The sequence below is a fragment of the Pseudochaenichthys georgianus genome, chromosome 9 (assembly GCF_902827115.2).
Source record: "Pseudochaenichthys georgianus chromosome 9, fPseGeo1.2, whole genome shotgun sequence".
Classification (NCBI taxonomy): Eukaryota; Metazoa; Chordata; class Actinopteri; order Perciformes; family Channichthyidae; genus Pseudochaenichthys; species Pseudochaenichthys georgianus.
The window spans coordinates 39,743,809-39,765,729 of record NC_047511.1 but is presented as its reverse complement, the minus strand read 5'-3'; the positions used below and the strand labels follow the sequence as shown (position 1 = coordinate 39,765,729).

Here is a 21,921-nt window from a genome sequence, read left to right as displayed (position 1 = left end):
ATCAAGGTATTTAGCAACTGTCCAAAGTCTAAGATACAGACATTTAGAGTCATGTGGCTTTATGTGCTGAGCCTGGGGGTCATTAACCGTTAGCAGAGCCTTTCCTTCATATGGGAAAACACAAAGGGAACATTAATGCAGACAATAAAATGCCCACGACTGCATTCCTTACCATGTGTAGGTGATTATAAGTGGTAGACCTAAATTGTGCTTGGAGTGCAAACCACATTCAGTAGCATGGCATGTATTATAACACCTGAGTGCTATGAAGGTGCTGAAAGGCTTTGCAGCAGGCGGAGGAAATGAATCTCGGAGTCCCTGCCTATGTGGACATCATGCTACTAATCGCCATGGCCTCTTCAAAGAGCCTTCAGTAGCATAATGAGGTGCTTCATGGTGTGAAGGCACAACGTTTACAAGAAGCTTCACATGGCCTTGAGAGTGGCACAAAGACATGTTGTCATGATGAAGCAGAGCTACTGTTGCTGGGCTCGCTCAGCCCCAGGACCGTGCTGCTGCTTTATTGGGGCTGCTGCTGCTGCTCGAAAAGCAACAGGAATCAGGAGAGGAGCCTTAATTTGAACAGGCTGTGGGAAAGAGCTGGCACATCACCGAAGAACACTTTCACTATGGTCTGAAGACTTGGCTTTAACTACGACAATAAGGAGTCCTTTTGAAATGATCAAAAACACACATTTCTCAAAAACCTAAAAAATCAGAGCTGCTAACGCGGGAGAAGTTGTGACCTTAAAAGTGTAGATAAAGTTGTTGAGGGCGCCAAAAAAAGGTCAAAGCCTGTGAAGTAAGAGCTCAGCTATTGAATCTTCCGGCCCGTCCACACAGCGGCGTGCGCTGACACTTGCCGGCGGGCGTGTCTGAAACTCGACCAACAACCAATCACATGAATCTCCCGCCCCTGACACACAAGCAGCGGTTTGATTGGCTAGAGCTTGTACTGGCATATGATTCGATTGGCTGACGCTTCTGCCGAGGCGTCAAAAGTTGAACATTGCTCAACTTTGCAGCGAGCCACGCCAGCTACGCTCCACGTCGCTTCCCACGATGCATTTCGGCTAAAAGTGACGTCACCCCATTCAAAGTGAATGGGGAAGCGTCAACGCACGCCGCTGTGTGGACGGGCCATTCCGGGTCTAATTTAATTCACTCTGGATTTGCAAGGAGCCAAATGGACCCAAACATGTCAGATTTCTTGCTAAGTCTTACTTCATGCACATGTATTATATTGTAACCCTCAGTATTTCCATTACAGCAATACGCAATTTAATCCAAACATTGAATAAATCACATTAGCGCTCCTACAGTCTCCCCAAGGCCCCGTAGAATGTGAGCAACACTTGTTGAAAGAAGGCCAGCCAAAAAAAGCTAAGAGAGCACGAAATAGAGTTTTTTGTTGTACCTACTGAAGACCTACTTTCTCCCTACTTTCTCTCTCTTTGAATTTAACACAGTAAGACAATTCAGATCCAAAACAGACGTTCAAAGAACAGAGAGCCTTCTCTGAACTTTTTTTGTCCTCAGGCTACACCGCTTTTTACGATTTATTATTGGAGATATTTAAGCGTTTCTTCTTCTCTTTGGGAATCCTGCCACATTACTCAGCAGCAGCCCATAGACTCAGACCCGGTGCATTACAGATCTATAGCCATAACAAACACCCGAATGGCCGAAATGGAAAACAGAGATAATAGGTTAAAAGGTTACAGCAGTGCGGGAAACAGCTTGGCCGGACTCGACTAGTTTTCATGTCTGCGCCGTAAGAAGGGGAACTTGGCCTGACTCCTACCTGGAGAATGTATTCCTGGCATAGTGCATGATGCTGTCAAAGTCATAGTCTTCTCCCAAAGAGTCCACCTCCCCCGGCTCCATCTTCAGAAAGTTATACTCTTGTCCTGTGAGAGGAAAAGTTTACATTTGATGCAGAGTCATGCTGTGTAGCCGTATGTATGTCAAAGGTGCTTTCAGAGAAGAGAGTCACGCAATAGGGCTTCAAACACACCCGATTTATATTAAAAAGATTGAAAATGTGACAATGGTGTTAAAAAACTGGCCTGGATACTGACTATCATAACGAGCTGTTTATATGCTGTTGAGCAAATCTATTAACACTTTCCAAGGACGATTATTTTCTACCTTAGGCCAGGTTTGTGTGCAAATGTGTTACCTTTATTATGTATCGCATCTTTCCAACATTATCGCTGCGGGACGGTTGAGCCTCACCTGGTTGGATGTTGTCCCTGATAATGCTGACGTGTTCATCCCTGTCGGGCCGCGTGTGTTCGTGCCAGAATCCGATCACGTGACCCAACTCGTGCACCACAATGCCGAACTTGTCACAGTTTTTCCCGATGGATATGGCCTGAGGACCGCCTCCGCGACGACCCACATAGGAGCAGCACCTATGAATCAACACACACACACACACACCACACACACACACACACACACGCAGTGTTAACAATGCCAAATGACTAGACGTTATGTTTTAGTACATTTAAAAAACACGCGGCGGGGTGAGAAGATGAGGAAAGATTGCTGGCTCTATAACGTTTACTAGCTCCTATATTTCAACAATTTGTTCATTTTTATTGGAGCTTTTAATGAGAGCAACATTATATCAACAACCTCTGCTCTGTTTTACAAGAGAGCTGCACGAGGAGGCCCGTCATCCACACACACAGCAGTGACATTCATTCATCCGCCTGCCAGTGCTAGCGCTGAGCGGCGGTGGGAGCTGGCGGGCTGCAGCGCTCCGTCGCAGCGGGACATGAAAGCTTCAGTGTAGGAGTACGGGCACACACATCGTGTCCTGTGGGCCAGACAGCCACTCTCTAATTACCGAGAGCCTCTCCTGAGATACGCCTTGAACTTTGCACAGGACAGATGGGGGCCTTCTGAATATGCAGCGTAGTCATGCGTTCCCACTGCTAACCGCTGCCGCCTGCGTGGATAATGTCATCCCTGTTGCCCCTGAGGCCAGTCACCGGGCTAAAAATGGCTATCAACTGCTGGCTGGGAAAAGCTTGCTTCCATGAGCTGCATCCGCTTTCTGTTAAGCCGCCTCTGTTGAATGATACATATCAGTGGGAGAGGTACATTGTGTGTAATGACATAATGACTCCAGCTTGTGGTTCATTTCTAATTCTGTGTGAGGTTAAAACATGGGGGGCTGGGAACATGTGAGGCTTCTGGGAACTTAATACCTCTCCTTCAAAATGAATAGGCTGCATTGGTTTGTCTTACCAGCAGAAGCAAGTGCTTTAATTTGAAGATATGTAATCGCTAAATAAAAGAGCACTGAGCGCTGCAAACAGGTTGTCAATCGTCGCTTAGCAACAACAAGAGCCACAAACAGCACTTTCCCCTGAGTATCAGTTAGAGAGAAGAAACGCTGAGTGGACACTGAGTCTAACTTCAGTGGAGTGCAGTACACAGTGTGATGCAGGAAGTCTCTCCCTTGGATGCACTTCTGAACACCGTGTTTGACACAAGTGTGCAGTGACTGATGCAGCGCACAGGAAACATTCCTGGCCACTGAATGACCGCTTCTCCCAGGACTGGCAGGGGGTTGAAATAACAACTCACACAGAGACTGCGGTCGGAGAGGATGAACAATGGTGAAAGGCTGCAGAGCAGGAAGCAAGGGAAATTAATCAGGGCGCTAAATAATTAGCCGTAGATAAAGAAGGCCCAACAGAGGCTGACCATTGTTCGGTTCCTTCATGCGGGAGCTTCGAACCCCACTGACTCACCCACATGGTCGGTAGGTGAAGACAATATAGCTCTCCTCCTGCGTCCTCTCGACAAAGGTCACACAGGTATGCTTCTCCCAGTGACGCATGGCTTGGCGGAAAATGGCCCGCTGGCTGCCTGAAAACAAAGACAGAGAGGGGACGGATCAGTGGAGCTGACCAAAGCTCACACATTTGATAGAAAAAGGAAGGATGAAAAGAAGCATCCGGAAACAGCTTTATGGCCTGAGATTAGACAGCCGGCTCCTGGAAATGAAGACATGGGACATCACAAGGTAGACCTCTTGTCAGTTGTGTCCTAATCTTGGTTTTATCATTTAGAAATGGCACCATGTACTTTGCTTTAAAACATCACCGAGCAATAGGGATGAAAGGATATGGGATTATATCATGGCTTGTGGTAAAAACACTGATTGTTGTGAATTTAAAAAAAGTAAGAAAGAACAGACAATGCTGCTTTCTAACAATGTTTTTGTTTTACATTTATGTGTCCTTTATTTATGAAGGGGGACTTAATATATCATGATTAGCTTATAGAGGGTATATGCAGGAATCCTGAAGTCAAATGTAAGACCCTTTTTTAAAGACCCTTTCCATACATTTTAAGACCTCATCGCCACTTGGAGTTTTAACCGGTTACCTTGGCGACACACTTGACCTCACATTGACTATATACAGTATTGATTGTCCTTCCTCCTTATCTTCCAACCATTTGGACTCAGACTTGCATTTCCCCATAACGATGTTGCTTAACAACCGGCGTAAACGGACCTTCGCGCGCTATCAAGCAGTGAGCGTGCGATGTCCTGTTCAGATGACGTCAAACCCAACGGGATGCCATCAATAAACTACACAGAATCACACTGCACACCTACGCCATGATTACACTCAGGCAGACTGTAGAATACGACCTCTTTGGACCATTTATATACCTATTGAAAACAAGCTACAAAATGTAATACCTTGGAAAATGCCGTTTAATACTTTTTAATAGCCTTAATTTTCACTAAATTGATTGATCAACTTTTAATACTTTTTAGGACCCCGCGGACACCCTGTTATATAAGATACTTTTAATGTACTTTATTCACTTATAAAGGATGCAATACAAATGAAGATTACATTATGTTTGACTGTCATTTTAACAGTTTTAAGAATATTTTGATGATTACGGGATACGCTAAGATCAGCGAAGGGAATTGTTACTTTAAAAGTTCATATTGTCCAATATCTATCCAGCACTGCTCCCATCATATGCATTGTCTTAAAGGTCGCTATATAAAAAGTTAAAACAGTTCATTTCTTTATTCATTTCATGTTATTGGGAATAAGTCTCAGTTAAAAAATATGACTTGAATAGATGATATATATATGCTTACTACATTCTGCAGCAACACTGCCTTACGTCATGTACCTCAGGGCTATTCACTTAGTTTGGAACGGGGGCCGGTTGATGATCCAAAGCAAGGGGCCGGGAAAAAGATGGCTTGATATGAGCAATCATATTAAGCGCTTCAGATACAGTAAATACTACAACAGCATAGTGGAGTGCATATATTGTGTTTAATTCAATCAAACAACATAGACCCAAGACCTTTTATAGATCTAGATGGCAAGTTCAGAACTCAGTAGGCCTACATGTGAAGCTGATTTAACCATCAACATCATTTAATTTGATTTAGGTTAAATTATCTAATCATTCACACAGAGATGCAATAAATGAGAGGAGTTGTCACTACAGTAGCTAGTACCGTACTTTTCGGACTATAAGCCGCGACTTTTTTCCCCATTTTGTTTGTACAGCTAACGGCCACTAGGGAACCTCCTAAATCTATGGATTTTACACGTAAAATTAACCACCTTTAACCCTACGGGCTCTATGACCGGTCCGCGCCCGCCACCTCTAAGGGGCGGGCTCCAGCAGTAAAAGCTGGAGGCCGGAAAAGAGTGAGACAGGTAGCGCGCCAAAGTAAAAGTGGAACCGAGAGACAGAACGAGAGCAAGACAGACGGACAATTTAGCTGCTGCGGCTTATATGCAGGTGCGTTTTATGGTCCGAAAAGTACGGTAGGTGGGTTCGAAACCCGAGCCCGCCGAAGTTTTCAGGCAATGTCTTCCCCTCTATCTCTCAATTTAACTCTCTCTCTGGAATAAAGGCACTCTGGCCTTTTTAACATTATATTCAAAGGACCAGTAAATATCACCCCGGGGCCGGATTTGGCCCGCGGGCCACCAATTGAATAGCCATGATGTACATGCTATGTTAAAGAGGACAGGATGACCCTTGTTACTCACCACTGAAGTTTCCACTGATGACATAGGGAATGACGCCTTCAGGCCACACTCGTTCAGGTCTGGATGTCGCTGCCCTTTTCCTGCGGCGTGAACCTTGCCTATTTTGGATACTCTGACCGGTTGATCCTGAGAAGACACAAATACAAAACAACGCAACATGAATCACTTCTCTTGGTCCGAGCAAATGCACTTTTTATGAAGAGAAGATATGCTTTGGATTGTTCCACTAATTAGACTTTTTATCTTGAACTACAGGACATTATTCAAAGGTTTGACTCCACATAGAAAGTCTAATTAATATTTCTAATTTTGGATATGAAATGCACTCCCTTTGTTCAAATAACATTGTTCTTCCAATTTTGCACAAATGGATTTTATTGAAGCTGAATTCTTTGTTCTTCCAAATTAATTGCATCGCTTTAATGTCACTCCAAAGCTCATAAATGCAGAGTAACCATGGAGACTAAGCTCCTACCTAAAACCTGGTGATAATAATAAGAAACATTCATAAATGATCCACATGTAGCAAAATCCTCCTTCTGTATGGTAACAAGCTGCACAACTTATATTAAAGCAAATAACTGCAATCATCTGGTGTTAGCGAGATATAAACCAACTCTCACATGATGTTTGAACAGCTGCAATGTGCATCAAAGAATATTAAAAACTAATGGCAAGTACATATGGTTTGTTGATTTTATTTTATTTACTTAAAGGAGCCCTACTATGTTCATTTTCTGGTTCATATTTGTATTTAGTGTCTCTACTGGGACATGTCTCCATGCTTTAATGTTCAAAAAGCTCTTTATTTTTCTCACACTGCCTGTACTCCTCTTTTCACCCTCTGTCTGAAACCAGAGCCCAGTCCGCTCTGATTGGTTAGTTGGCCGGCTCTGTTGTGATTGGTCAACTGCTTGGAGATGTACCGCCCCTTAGCCTATCACGTACAATATGTTAGAGCCCTAGCCAATAAGCGAGAGTGTTACATAGTGATGTCATGATGTTACAGAAGAAGACAAAGGACTCTGATCGAGGTGTTGTAGGCATTGCAGACCATTCACACAAACCTTTATAGGAAAGGGAAACACCCAAAAAGCATTATTGCAAAAGTTCCTGGGAATTAATTTGGGTTTGCATTGGGTCTGAGAATAAAATAACTAATGACCAAAGACCCAGATGTCACAAGGATATGTGCTGATTATTTAAATAAAGCTAAAATGTCAACCAAACACACAAAGACGTTAAATCCTGCTGAAGCTAAAGTAAAAAAAGCAAATGTTGAAATAGGCCACCATGAAAATGTTGTTTTCCTTTCATTTTAACCACATCCAAGAATAGTATTTTCTTAGTTTTGAGTATTTGAGACCTTAGTAGGAAGTACATGTTGTCTTTGATTATGCATGCTTCATTACATCACCGTACCAAAATAAGTCCTTTCCTTATAAGGCCGATAATAACTTCTGAAGAGGGAGGACCAAGGCCGAGAACTAGAAATCAGGCAGAGCAGGAATTGTAAGTGTGTGTTGGGTTGAGTCCTAAGTTCAAGCCATAAATATAACTATTGTATAAAAGTGATGTGCTGTTGATAATGTTATTGTTCTCCGATGTGCTTTAAGGGCCGGGACACTGCCGGTTTTATCTCCACATAAAGCCGCTAACAGCATTGAGTCTGTCACTTTAGGCTTAAAGATGTGATTTAATGAAAATCCGCAGAACTCCCTAGGCAGATTGATGCATGTCCTTGGTTCGGAAGTTAATACACGTTTAATTTAAACTTTTTTAAGTCAGTTAATTAACATGTTGACCTCTATCTAATGATGAGTTTTATGCAGAAACGATAGAGTAGGGGTTTCGGGCACGACATCCTTACTTCCATGGTGCATGTAAAAGGAAAATAGCTTGAAGAGGGTGAATCTCTAGCAACACTTTTAGTATTAAGAACGACGTGGAGGACCCTGGCCAAAGCCAAAACAATAAGGTTGTTCTTTCGCTGTAGGAACAAAGACAAGTACATCTGGTTTGAGTACATCCTGCACATGGGATTGTTTTTCCAAAACAAAACGTGTGCAAGCTGTGCGACTACGAGCTTTTCTATCCAAATTTGATTTACATGCGAGCCACAGTTTGCACCGTTTTTTTCTTGTTTAAATTTGATGGTACAATGTGTTCAGTCTGCAAGAGTACATCTTAGCAGCCTGGCGAGATCAATTAGCACGTACACTTGTGTTGAAGGAATGTCTGATAACAGCCAGATCTGCTCGAGTAGCTGATAGAAACAGAGTGCTGGGAGGGAAGACTTGTGGATGATGAGTTAATTACAATAATACGATTACATCTCCCACCTTCAATTAAACTTGGGCATGGGTGTGTTTGTTTTGGCTGGAGATAAGGATTAGATTTGGGATTAGGCGAAGAGATGCGACCACACCTGTAGCTGCTGTGTTCAGGGTCTACATTCATTTTTCATTTATCTGGTTTCCTGAAATACGATAGCCTGTTTAATAATGAACACTTTTGAGTAATTTGCATACACTGAGAACTAATCGTGAAAGACCGGGTAGAAAATGCTATACAATGATTGTCTTGCTTTAAAATGTTTGTACTGATTTGTTATGGAAGATGACAGTCCCTTGTGATGTTTGAAGGAATACTTTTAAATGCTGTTTTCTCTATCAAATACTCACCCTATGTTTTGTTCTCGCCTGCCTACAAGGTGAGTGAAGTAGTCTTGATTAAAGTACAGGGGCACACGATAAACTACAGCAAAACAGTACTCACACGGACGAGTAGACACTTATGTAACCCAATTCATTGTCATAAGGACGCTAATGCCTCATAGTACAGTACATTACCTGTCACATGTTAGACGCTTTTATCCAAAGCGACTTACTTACTCAATACTGTGGACAATCCCCACAGGAGCAATTTGGGGTGAAGTGTCTCAGGGACACAACGACATGCTGACTGCAGTGGGGTTTGAACCCTGATCCCAACACCAACGCACACCCACTGCACCACACGCCTCATATAATGTCAATTAAAACCACATTCTTTAATGAGAGCTTTCACCACAAAGCTGCACACTCAAGTAATTCAATGGTAACCTAGTATGTACTCCACAAGATTCCATTTTCTATGACATTGTTTGAACGATGGGTTTAAGAGGAGTTAAAGTAGCTGACGTCAGCAGTTATATTTGAAAAGAACAGTTTTATGCAACTGCACTGATAGTGTTTTTCACTCCCAACAGTGTCCTCTTCACTCGATAACAATTAGAAGCGCAGTGACTCACCTGCTCAACGGATACTCAGAGATGCGTGTCTCCTCTTAACTCCCTGCCTCGGGGTAACTATTTACGCTATAAATCAATCGTTCTTTGAAGAGCCGCATTGTATTTCTAATCCTAAAAAAACTTTTATTTTCCTCAGCATGCCAATTAACTGAAACACAGCAAATTGACAGCGTCAGTCGCAAACGGCCGCATGCACACCCTATACGGTTTATAGGGTTGTGGATTCTATTTGGTGGCTCCCGACTCACAGCGGTAGCTTAAATACCGCTTTTTATTTTTAAGAACAACATATAACCTGACAAAGCCTCGCAATTACCGTCGGTGCGTCGTGATAACTGGCCAATTGAAGGCCTAACCATTTAAAGAGGGCTTATGATAAACACACAACTGCCACCTGACAGGTGCTGCTGCCAGCTCTCAGTCTGAGAGGATGTGAGAGGCTGGACTGCTGCAGTGGAAGAGCGTGTGTTCCCTATTATGCTTTTTGGGTTTTGTCTTTCCTGAAGTGTGACATGTAAATGGTCTGCAGGCGGAGTTTATCTCCCACACACTACTACCCCCCCCCCTGACTGAAACGCCTCATTTGGACACCTTTATTTATTTCTGTAACTTTATTTATTTCTCAAACATCATGACATCATTGTTTAATACTCGAGATTTGGCTTTTGGCTAGCGCTCCAACACATTGTACGTGATAGGCTGAGGGGCGGGACATCTCTAAGTGGTTGACCGATCACAACAGAGCCGGCCAGCTAACCAATCAGAGCAGACTGGGCTCTGGTTTCAGACAGAGGGTGAAAAGAGGTGCTGCAGCACAAGCAGGATGAGACAAATAAAGAGCTTTTGAAAATGTAAGCGTGGAAAACACTAAATATAGAGATGAACCTGATAATGAACATAGTAGGGCCCCTTTAGAAACAAAATACTTTTCTAGAGGGGCCCATGATCGTTTCACTTGTTTTGTTAGAATTTCATTATATCACCATATGTTGTCATCTTTGAATCTGTTTTTGTTGTTGTTGTTGTTGTTACCTGTATCTGTGTGATTAACCATCTGGACGGTCCTCTGAGCCAGATCTATTATTCTGTCCACTTTAAACATTCGCATGTCCTCCTCGTCAAGAGCAATGTCTCCCAGAAAGGCAACTGAAACAGAGAAAACGGCACATGTCAGAGGATTGAAAGGCAGATGCACAAGATGGAGCGTCTGCCTGAGACGCCAAGTGGCCTGGAGCCTTTCCTGCGTCCCAGACAGAGTCGGCTGCACGGAGGCCCGGTCACTTGTGTAAGGCCGGGCCTCGAGCGTGTAACACATAAATAAAAACATATACATGACTCTTTCCTGACTCTCTTAGTTACCCTTTCCTTGCAGAGGGAATAGAGTTGTGAAACAGCAGTGGATGTGTTTGGATAACAGAAAGCCGCTTTGTCTGGACTCCAAATTATAGGATATGAGAAATATAAGCAAGCAGCATTTCGCGCATGGGTCAGGAAGGTTCATGCAATGAAGAGAGAGCATGAACTCAGAAACCTGACAACGTGATTAACGTAGTATGTTCAGATGATACCAAACAACTGCATTCACCACTGTGCGCCCGGCGTCCTTGGATAGTTAATGAGAGTTAAGATATGATACTGTAAGACCTCGATGGAGTAATATGGGGCACCTTGAACAAGTAATAGCTCTTTAATGAGGCCAAGGAGAGGGAACCATAACCAAACAGTCCCACTTTATGAGGCATGTGCTTTATTGGATTCTAAATGTCCCATTTCTATAAGCTAGGAGTCCTCTCCGCAGAACAGGACGCTCACTTTTACAGGCTTTTAACACCAGCACGTTTCTAGAATTTATGGCAGGCTTGTATGCAGTTGGGGGGGGGGGTGGAAGAAGCAGAAGGGGGGAGAGAAGGGCAAAGGGGTGGCACTGTAATCCATGTCTGAACAGGAGAGGACAACGAGAGGGGAAGGACAGAGAGGAAGACGACATCCTCTCTGTGCACACCGCAGCTCGGAATAGGGAAGGCAGATGTGGAGCAGAGAGAAAATGATAGCCTTCTGCATGAGTGTTTTGCGGTGGAGTGAAGAGCAACCCAGAGGGGTAAAAAGCCAGGAGAACCACTATAAAACCGAGTTAATGCGAGTGATTTACTGAGGCTATTTGTGAAAAGTTTGTAAAAAAATCCCTCCTAGTGAAAGCAAAGCAATCATGTGTAGATACACTTTATTTTATTTACTTCCAAGCTGCTCGTGGCTTTATATTTTTATTTTAATATGCAACAAAAACATCCTAAGGAAAAATCCTTCATCTCCCGCACTCCTATAAAAGTTTGACAAAAGTCAAGAGGGAAAGGGATGAGTTGCACAATAGAAACAAAGACACAACCAACTTGGCACCAGACAAGTATTATTAACACAATCTGGAGCTGATACAAGCCAGGCTTCCACGCCGCAGGATGTGGACGACACTCCGCTCAATGACTGTGTTTGGGATTAGGAGGCTAATGACAGCAATAAGAAAAGGTGTAGATCACGACCGGCATGTCCGGACACGCACAGAGCCCGGCTTTACATTCCAGAGGTCAAAGGGATCCTTTAATTCGTGCTCGCAAAAAACAACAACTCAAATCCCTGAGATGCAAAACACACTCAATCAGCACTAACTATTGCCAAAAACACCACTGATAACAAGAGGAAGCTAGCTATCAGATGTTGCGCAGTAAAGGATGGATATGCTGACTACGGAAAGACACTTTTTTCTTTTCATTTGATTCCGAGAACTGGCTGGACGCTGCAAAGAGCAGGCAGTCCCTAATTCTACGCTTGCTGTCATAACACTGATAAAAAGTATTCAAAAACATTACCATGAAACCGTTTTCCCCTCTAAAGGCCCTGACACACCAACCCGATTTTGGGAGTCAGAGGCCGTCAGAGGCTGTCGGGCATTCGCGGCGCCGTAGTCAGGTTGGTGTGTCCCGCACCGTCGACCGTGACACGCCTTATTTGGACTGCCAGACCCGATGCATGGCCGATTCAACATGTTGAATCGGCCATGCATCGGGTCTGGCAGTCGGACCAAATAATCATTCTGATTGGCTGTTCAGCTAGCAAATCAGTGCATGAGAAGCGAAGCGGAAGTGAGGGACGTAAACAAACGATTTAAGAAGGCACACTGCTATTCATTTTCATTTCATCATGGCGATCTGGAATGATGCAAACGAAGACCTGCTCATCACCTTGATCCAGGAGAGGCCAGCTCTGTATGATATTACGGAGAAAAGATACTCTTCTTCTTCTCTGTCTTCCGGTTGTTGCCTCTTTTGAATGACGAATACACACTACCGCCGCCTGCTGGTAAGGAGAGTTATTGTCACTCACGCACTGAAGTCGGTGCGGTGTGTTCCCGTGCGACACATGGCCAAAACGCAGGAGAACACGGCCAGGCAACAGCCGACTTCAGCGTCGGCTAGTCCTCTGGTGACTGCTTGGTGTGTCAGGGCCTTTAAGGACAGACAACAATTAATGGATTTTGATTTCCACCTCCAGTGTCACCTCGCACCATTAGCAGTATTATGAGCATGACCGAATAACGCGATGACCCCCCGCCCCCTCCAGCACCGTGCAGGAGACAGGCCGGTTAATCCGCAGTGTCATTGTTCTCAGACAACAGTGGAGATTGAAGTGAGCAAATGCCCGGCGGCATTAGGACTCATTTCCCCCGGGCAGCAGTCGTCCTGGAGACGCTGTTGCAGGTTTATGGAAAGACTCCCAGGGATTGTGAATTAATCCCCTTGTCTCCTGGCTTTAATTATCCACAGACGCATGGTTTGAAGGAATCTTTTGTACACAACTCCAGGCTGGGATTGAGGACAGGCCATGGAGAAAGGTGATAACTCATCTAGAGACAGAGCGCTGTGACGGTGTAAAGTACAAACAAGGAGAGACTTGTGTTTTACTGTAGATTAAAACCCAGTGAATGTGGCAGATGGCAAGTGATCACCGCAGAGCGCCGTGCTGCATATCTACCCAAACATTATCCATTACCTAAATGACAACAGCTGCAACTGTAATATGAATATCTATGCAGAGTAGTTGGGTAATGTTGTAGGGTGTGTTGCTGCCGTTGTAGTTTAGATTAAATCAGAGAAAACAACTGAAGAAAAGAAGAAGATGATGAAGAAGATATACTTTATGGGCATTTACGTTTAAATAAGGATTGATGTGCCTATATTTCACAAACGACATATAGGACCTTTAGCGAACATATTTGATATGTGATAAAGTCCAAATCCATTGAATTGTTTTAGTTAATCTAAACCATCCTAATCCTTCTCATCTCAGACTGCCCCCATCAATCAGCACAGATTACACATGAGATCTCAATCAAATTAATCCCATTGATTCGTGTAATGCCCTCGCCTCGACCTCTGCGGTGTCAAACACTGCACGGCTATTCCCATAAATCTCCTTCCGCGAATACCAGACCACGACATCTGCCACTAAAACCTGCACACACATCAATACTAAGCCCATACAGACACCGACAGCAGTCTATATTTAGAAGGCCATGGTTTACTCCTCACTGTGCTCAGAGATGTTTAGACAGCCTTTGCCTATACAAGACCTACTGATGAGGGATGAGAAAGCCTGGAATGCATCACAATACCTTGACACCGCCTTTCACGGCCTGTGTTTGGAAACAAACGTGCATTTGAATTTAAATGGAGGCCAATAGTGTATTGCAATAAGGTGATTACCATTTTATGACAGTGTAAGTACTTTTAGTCACCTTTCAGGTTTCATTCCCTATTAGCACTTTGTGCCAAATCCTAATCTATGAATCTAAAGTTTCTCCAAATGTACCAAAAAAAGTAGCAACATAATTACATGGAGAATAATTACTCATAAATACTGAGATAAAGTACGAAGAAAAAAGGGAAATGCATAATCCTAACTACAGTGAGATGAATTGTATCGTGCATTCCTGTTGTTATACCTCTCTCCTTTATTTAAAACTGTTTTTCTTTAGCAAATGCTTACCTAGACATTTCCTTACACTGCAATTTGCTACCCAAGGCAGGGGAGGGACAAAAAGTCCACTTATCTGCACTCTGATCATTTCAAAAGTTTACGACAGAAAGGTATACGATTAGAGGAGAGATTATTTGGGAGTCTCAAGCTACAGCCTGACGATTAGAGTAATTATTCTCCAATAAAAGACTCATCACAGCCGCAGATGAGATCAAGACCGAGTTCCTGTCACCACACTACAGCTCCAATCTATTGACAACATGAGAGCTGCAAAGGGCACCCAGCATGAGACGGACTCCCCTTTAACATTCCACACTCCATCAAGCCCATTAGCAGATTGGATTTCCCAGCTCATCCCTGCCGTTGATCACTGATATACCGACTGCCCGTCAAACCTCTAATGACTCATCAGCTCGCCAGCCGTTTGTCTCTTAATGCCACCAGCACTTCTGCTCCGTATAGATGAATAATTCATCGCCACAAGGAAAGGATTTTCACCTTTGACAAAAACTTATTTTGACCATTTGGCCTGTTCTGCATGTGTGGTTCACAGAGCAGACTAACACATACGTCATGCTGTCTGGCAGAGGACATTTCTCAGAACAGATGTCCGAAGCAAAGTTTAAATGGGGTTGCGGATTAACTAAATCTAGAAGACTCTTTGGAAAACTTTCCATAAATAAAAGACGTTTTTTTAAACCAGAGGTGGAGAGAACAGAAAAATATCTCTACCAGATGAACAGAAATGTAGAACTGCTGATTTATTTAGAAAAAACCTACCGAGAAAAATGCAAAAGTGATTGCTAAGCTGCTTATTATGGAAGGCTAATTGGGCATCATTCGAGTCATTTAAATTAGCCCTTCCAAAGCATTTGTTTTCACTGTAGCTCCGAACCCAGACTTGGTATTAATGTAATGCAAGATTAGTTATTACTTAGCTCTGACGACAAACATATTGTTCAAACTAATGCAGCAAGATCGTGCCAATAGATTGGCTCCCTAATCACCTGAACCCTGCAGAGAGAGGAGAGGCCTGTAATGTAAGAAAAACACCCAGTGTGGGCTCGGCTATACAGCCTGTATTCCATGATAAAGGAAAAGCATCTGCTTAAGTGTTGCTTAAAGGCCCAATCATGAAGGTCAACAGAGAGCCCATCTCATCGCCAGAGCAGGAGGCTGCAAACGAATGGGATCTGTTTTAGGCCACGTTTACACGGAGACGAAAAACGAACCTTAGTCGATATCAAAAAAGTCTTCCGTCCGCACGGAATCGGCTCAAGAAACGTGTCCGTCCACACGAGACCGGTCGACCCACTGGAAGCGCTGTAGTGGCGCTGTACTTCCGCCACAAAATACACCAAAAGCAGCGAATAAGACCTCCCGAGCATGGTTGCCATGAGAACTTAGTACCCCAGTACCAATCGAGTTCACTCCGGAATAAGTCCCCGAGGGAAGATTACGCAAATGAGCCGCTGACGTCACTTCGTCTTCTCCTGCTTTGGGTTTACTGGCAGGCCGCAAACCACTTCACGGCGTATACTGCCACCCGAAGTCCCCGGCCGGAAGTCCCCGGAGTTGGGGACTGGCTTCAGTAGAAAATGCTGGGACTCTGCAGCAGCTTCTAAGCCTTCCGAATAATTCGCCAGAACGCCGACACCTCCTCATCACTCCACCGCTCCCATGTTTTCTTTTGTGTTGCCATAAGTTATTCTCTCTCCGTTGGTGTGCGTAAATGCTAAAATGCTATTGCCAGCAAATACAATGGCAGCTTCACAAAACTTTTCAGAGTTTTACGGGGCGTGGTTTGAAATTTGCCCAGCCAATAGAAATTGGTACTTTTTTGGTACCAGGATAGTACCACCTCTCTAGCAGGCACTAAACATGAGGGTAAAAGTACTCTTTTTGGTGTGAACGCGCCTATAGTTGCCTGGTTGCCGTTCTGTTTATTCTCCACGTTAGATTTAGCAACATGTAGTTCATGTAGTTCTCCATGTCCACTTGTTGCTGATGGTTGTGGTCGAGGAGCTGTAGATGTTTGCACTAACATCTATAGCATGGTCAGTAGCGTCTGGAGCACGAAAGCAACCCTGTGATCCGCCATTGTTGTTGTTGTTGGCGAAACACATGAGCAATGACGCGGATGACGTGGGGGTGAGCACCTGTGGGAGAGGTGGGGCTATGGCGTCATCGTTATCAGGAAATGATCGTATAGGACGTACACACGGAGCCATTTGGCCCCCCAGAGCGTTTCGTCCGCAGATCTACCCACCTTGGGAGCCGTTATCGTTTGAGGGCTCCGTTTCCGTGGTTCCGTTACGGCCTCGTGTGGATGAACCGTCCAGAAGAGAACTGTAGCGGATACAACCCGTTCCCTCTCCGTGTAAACGTGGCCTTAGACGCCATTTTCAGAGGCATAAAAACAAGAGAAACAAATAAAACCAAATTTGAACCATTTGTGAGAGAAGGCAATTCATGTAAAAATTATTAACACTATCTTGTCTATGTCTGTTTTATATCTTAACAACATACTGTCAATGTATCAAGCTAAAAAAGGGAGTTTGCTAAGAGAAATATTGATGTACTATGTAATTTTAGTTGTAACCAGCAGCACAAAAGCGAATTAAAAACAGACTTATGAGAAAGTAAAACCTCTGAAACATTGTCAAAAGAAGTCCAGCAGCCATATTTCAAATGGCCATATCACAGTAAAGGCCTGACATCACGGGGCGAGAGTAAAAACACAAGCCTCTGTTGACACATTCTTCAGAGGCGTTGGATAACCAAGGCCTGCACTCTCCTCACCTGTGCTGCTGTGGCAACGTGTGGTTGGCCTGCCCTCCAACTTCCAGACAGGCTTTCCCTTGGCACTGGCTGAATGACCCACAGTCAGTGAAGTGTTTGAGCCAGTCACAGGACAGAGCCGGGTGCCAGGTAGACCAGAAAGCCACTTGCATAAGAGCGACCGGAGGAGTGGGGGCGTTCAGGTTTGTCTGCAGCTGAGGCCACAGCAGCTCAATGCAAAAAGCATGGGCTTAAACATCACTCATTAGTAGATTAAGGTGTTTGCTTCATAAATGAATGCATACATTCATGTGGAACTAGTCACTGCTTTCATGAGTATCATTTAAGCAGAGTAGACAATGAGCGTGACTGCTTCCCATCCATTTTTCATTTAGAAAATGAGTGGATCTAATCTCACAGGGTGGTTAGTCTTAAATGACTTCCTGGAAAGCTGCCAAGTTTGGAGTTCTGCAAACTAAGGAATTTTCCACTGATTAACTTCCTAAATAGATGGCATTACTTCAGTGTTATTGCACTGCTTGCTTCAATCAATGCACATTTCAACCATGTCTGATTCAGTGAGGACATTTTAATCCTTTGTGAATTTGAAACATTTATCAGGGGGTTTGTGTTGCTTAACTGAACATGTGTGGCACACATCTGGCAAGAAATTAAGAATGGCATTTGAAACAATCAGAGACATTAACAGAAATTGCCCCCATTTAGTCGATTATATAACCGACCAACCATTACAGATTATCTGTATATGACAACAATGTGAAGTCTTGTTAACAAATAGTTCTGAAATCCTGCAGTGTAACACAAGGACAGCCATACAAGCAAGAGATGCACTCCGATTTGAGCATTAATGCAATTGAAACTTCACACGGCTGGAAGCACTTTCCTGGGCGGAAGCGGCATGACATAAAAATGCTGCCCCTGAGCCCACAGAGGGCGATCGAATAGACTCAAAAAGTGCAGCGATTGGGTGAAAAATGTGGGTAAAAGAGAGGAAATCGATAATCCAAGAATCCTGATCCATCAGTAAGGAGTTGACGACAGTGAAAAATCTCTGGTGTTTCAACCGAATGAGGAATAAAGGGGAAACATGTTACTGTGACGTAGGTAGAAGGAGAAAGCAGGTGTGTGTTGGACGAGCTGGAGACAGCGAGGGTTAATAGAGTGGGAGTTTGTACTTGTGACCGTCTCCCCAACCACCTGCTTGCAGCCGAGCCCAGAGGACACCATAAACAAAACGGCACTCCATCCAAATTACACTGAAAACAGGATTACTAATAATGATAACATTCTCACAAACAAGACAAACAACAGTACTGCTTGAGGATTGTGATGTGGGTATGACGCAGATGAGACATGTTCGATAAATCGTAACAATTTCTTGGAAACGCAATGAAAAAAAAACCTCTTAAAATATAAACAAGATCATTGGCCTTTGGTTTGTTGACCCTTCATTCTGAAGTCTTCTGCGTTCATGAGTTATAATCCATACTAGTGATGCAAGACAATCTGCTATGACCACTTGAACAGTGAAGCAACAACAGGAAGCACTTCACTGACTTGTACACAGTTCTTCTGCAGCCTGACCTTTGTCATGTTTATGTGAAGCCACAAAGCTCCTGGAGCACAATCTTTACATCTCCCTCGACATGTACTCCTCCTCAGGGGGGGGGGGGGGGGGGGGAGAAGAAGAAGAAGAAGAAGAAGAAGAAGAAGAAGAAGAAGAAGAAGAAGAAGAAGAAGAAGAAAGATAGACGGGTAAAGCTGGAGGACTCAATTGTGTTTTATAATCGACAGCCACATCAGAAATTGACAAATGCCAAATCGGTAAACACTTCAAGCACTTTAGAGGTCATTTTGCGTGAAGCCAACTCTCTGTATCTGTAACCTGAATACTTTCACCAGATGGAAAACACAATCTGTTCAAACTCCCCCAAAGGGATTTGGCAAGACAGTGATTTCACACACACACACACACACACACACACACACACACACACACACACACACACACACACACACACACACACACACCACACACACACACACACACACACACACACACACACACACACACACACACACACACACACACACACACACACACACACACACACACACACACACACACACACACACACACACAAAGATTACTATGACAAGTCAGATATGCATTTGCCAAATTATGAAAAAAAATATGCATGTCTCACCACAGCAGAAAAGAAACTGACAACTGAATTATGTGCATAAGCTCCACTGTACTTTCCCCTCCTCCACTTTGTTTTAGTGGCCGTGTGGAAAGCCGGTGAAAAAAACCGAAACAGTATTTCTGCAATGACAAAAAACAACTAGAAAGGGAGCAAAAAAAGTCAAAAAATCTAAGTGCAAAAATGCTTCGTTTGACTAACAGCGATGGTTTTCTAAGTAAAAAAAAATAAAACCAGCAGACCGCCAGCAGGAACCAGATAATCGCATTTAAAAAAATAAAAGTGCATTTGCTGCAAAAAAAGCAGGCTCTAACTTTTTCAGTAAGAACAAAACTTTTCTGGAGGTATGTATTGTCATGCTTTTATGTTCACTCTTCCAAGCCTTGCACCGCTCTCGGAGCTGGGTTATCCGAGGCGACTCAGTGTGTGCTTCAAATGTTTCAAACTGCAAAAACTCCGCTTCTCAGTACAAAACAAATGCACACAATGTTCTCTGAAGCCTTCTTCAAAACTACATCCACTACTGTCATCTCTCGATAAAAGCGTGTGTGTGGCCGATCTGTGCAAAGCCACACAAAACAGATTCGTGGCATGTTTCCACCTCCACATAAAAGGTGAAGCACACAGCGTTGCTACTACAGGAAAAAAGAGGAGAAAACCTCACCAGCTTTGCAGGGATCCTTATAGTCGATCACCTCTGATGTGGCACTGGACTCCACATAGTAGCGCGGACCAATCGCGTCCAAATCGATCGCCAATATCACGCCGAGACAGGAGAGGACACACAAACATCTCGCCGTGAGATCCATTATTGTGGTGGGGGAAACGGCGAAAGGCGAGGGATAAAGGTAAAGGAACAGAGAGGGACAGAGGGGAAGAGAGAGAGAGACAGAAGAGTGAGTGAGAGAGAAAATGGGAGGTTTTTGGGGGAAACGAGATCCCTCCGGAGGGCGGGTTTTAAATCCAGCCTCTCTTGAGTGTCTTCTTGGCTCTGGGGGCAGGCAGAGATTTCTCTCATCCAGCAGAGCTGCCCGAGAAACTTTGATGATCTGGCAGCAGGGCGGTGAACAGCCCCATTACAGGCCGATGCCCCTGGGCTGCTTTATCGCTCCCTGGTCGGTCCATCAGGGGTCATTGAAGAGCATTTGAGGAACTCATTTTTGTATCTCTTTGTGAAGTATGAAGAATGTGGCCATAGTTCTGCTGCACTTTAATCTTCGGTGTATGGATCTTCATTTAATATTAAAACCTACCAAAGTTAATATATCATCATATTTAACTGGGGTTGAAACAAAAATGGCCCTGTGGCTTTCATTGTTGTCTTTAATATAAAAGTTAAAATGAAACTGTACTTACATGACAGGTTTGAGATTATTTTCCTATCTTTGTACAGTTTAATCAAAGTTCAAAGTCCCTGTTTGGTTTTCTCTTTTTCGCTTTTAACTTTAACACAGGAGAGCTCACACACAGCCTAGCAGGAACGCGCACTAATTACGCACGTGCGCATAGACTGCAAGCGCCCACTCGTGCTATAGCACGCGAGCACATCAACACAAACAAACAAACAAGCAGACTGAGCCTGACATTTGAGGCTTCACAAGCACAGGCTATCAAATAATTAGTCAGGAGGACATTGGAGTGATTAGAGCACCACCTGAAGGCGACTTACAGAACATACCGAAGAAGACTATTAATAGTAGAGAAACAAACCCCTAAACCAGTGCTTCTCAAAGTGTGCCCCCTAGTGGTCCGTGAGTATATTGGTAACATTTCACATTTGAAATAAATAAATACATTTCAGTTTTCCGCACTCTCGCGGGAATATCTCCGCAATGGAGCGAGCTTAAGTTTCACTTTTGATTGCATGATATAGCCCAGCGCAACACCTTCGTCACACATGTTGCCACTTGTTTGTACCATTTTCAGGCGATTTGTAATCTGTTCTATAAAAAGGATGTGTTTTTTTATATTTGTGGAGTTAGGTGGTCCGCGAGTGTTTTTTTATTTGTTAAGTGGTCCTTGGTATGAAAAGGTTTGAGAAACACTGAACTAAGCTTTAGTTTTTAAGATACTATTACCCGAGGTAGGACAAAGCACAACCATGTTTTTTCCTTACTTTAATATGTCATAACCGAAAATACCGAAAATGTAGGCTCCTCTGAAGGGGGCCGTGTCAGCCTAATCACATGTATCTCTGGAAATAATGATCAGGAGGCCACCAAATGTGGCTCTACAATGCAGGTAAAAAACCATGATGAAAAATACATTGTTTGTTTCAATAATTAGATGAGGAGCTCGTGTGGGAGACAATCCTCAGGTTCCTATGGACAGCTTTTTCTCAATCTAGTGCACCATAGTTCATTTCTTCACTTTATTTGTTCAACGTATTATCTTTTCCACCTTGAAAGTGTACTTATTTGTTTCTCAGTTTATCAAAGTGTGCTTGCCCCTTTGTTTAAAATGTCTACTCTTTTATTTTGTCTTCACAGTTCCCTAGCTGTAACAATGTAAATGTCCTGCTGTGCGAGAA

The 21,921-nt window shown here is 43.6% G+C and overlaps 1 protein-coding gene across 1 annotated transcript in view; it reads right to left on the bottom strand.

Annotated features, from left to right (window-relative positions):
- The window catches only part of bmp1a (bone morphogenetic protein 1a), a 35,399-nt gene extending 15,115 nt beyond the window's left edge, over positions 1 to 20,284 (bottom strand). Inside the window, exons 1-6 of the mRNA XM_034090292.2 lie at positions 20,056 to 20,284; positions 10,390 to 10,503; positions 6,066 to 6,191; positions 3,771 to 3,888; positions 2,239 to 2,417; positions 1,805 to 1,910 (exon numbers count right to left, since the gene is read on the bottom strand). Of these exons, the coding sequence (XP_033946183.1) occupies positions 1,805 to 1,910; positions 2,239 to 2,417; positions 3,771 to 3,888; positions 6,066 to 6,191; positions 10,390 to 10,503; positions 20,056 to 20,200 (788 nt within the window). The 5' untranslated portion in view covers positions 20,201 to 20,284. The remainder of the gene's footprint in view (positions 1 to 1,804; positions 1,911 to 2,238; positions 2,418 to 3,770; positions 3,889 to 6,065; positions 6,192 to 10,389; positions 10,504 to 20,055) is intronic.
- Positions 20,285 to 21,921: the final 1,637 nt, after the last annotated feature.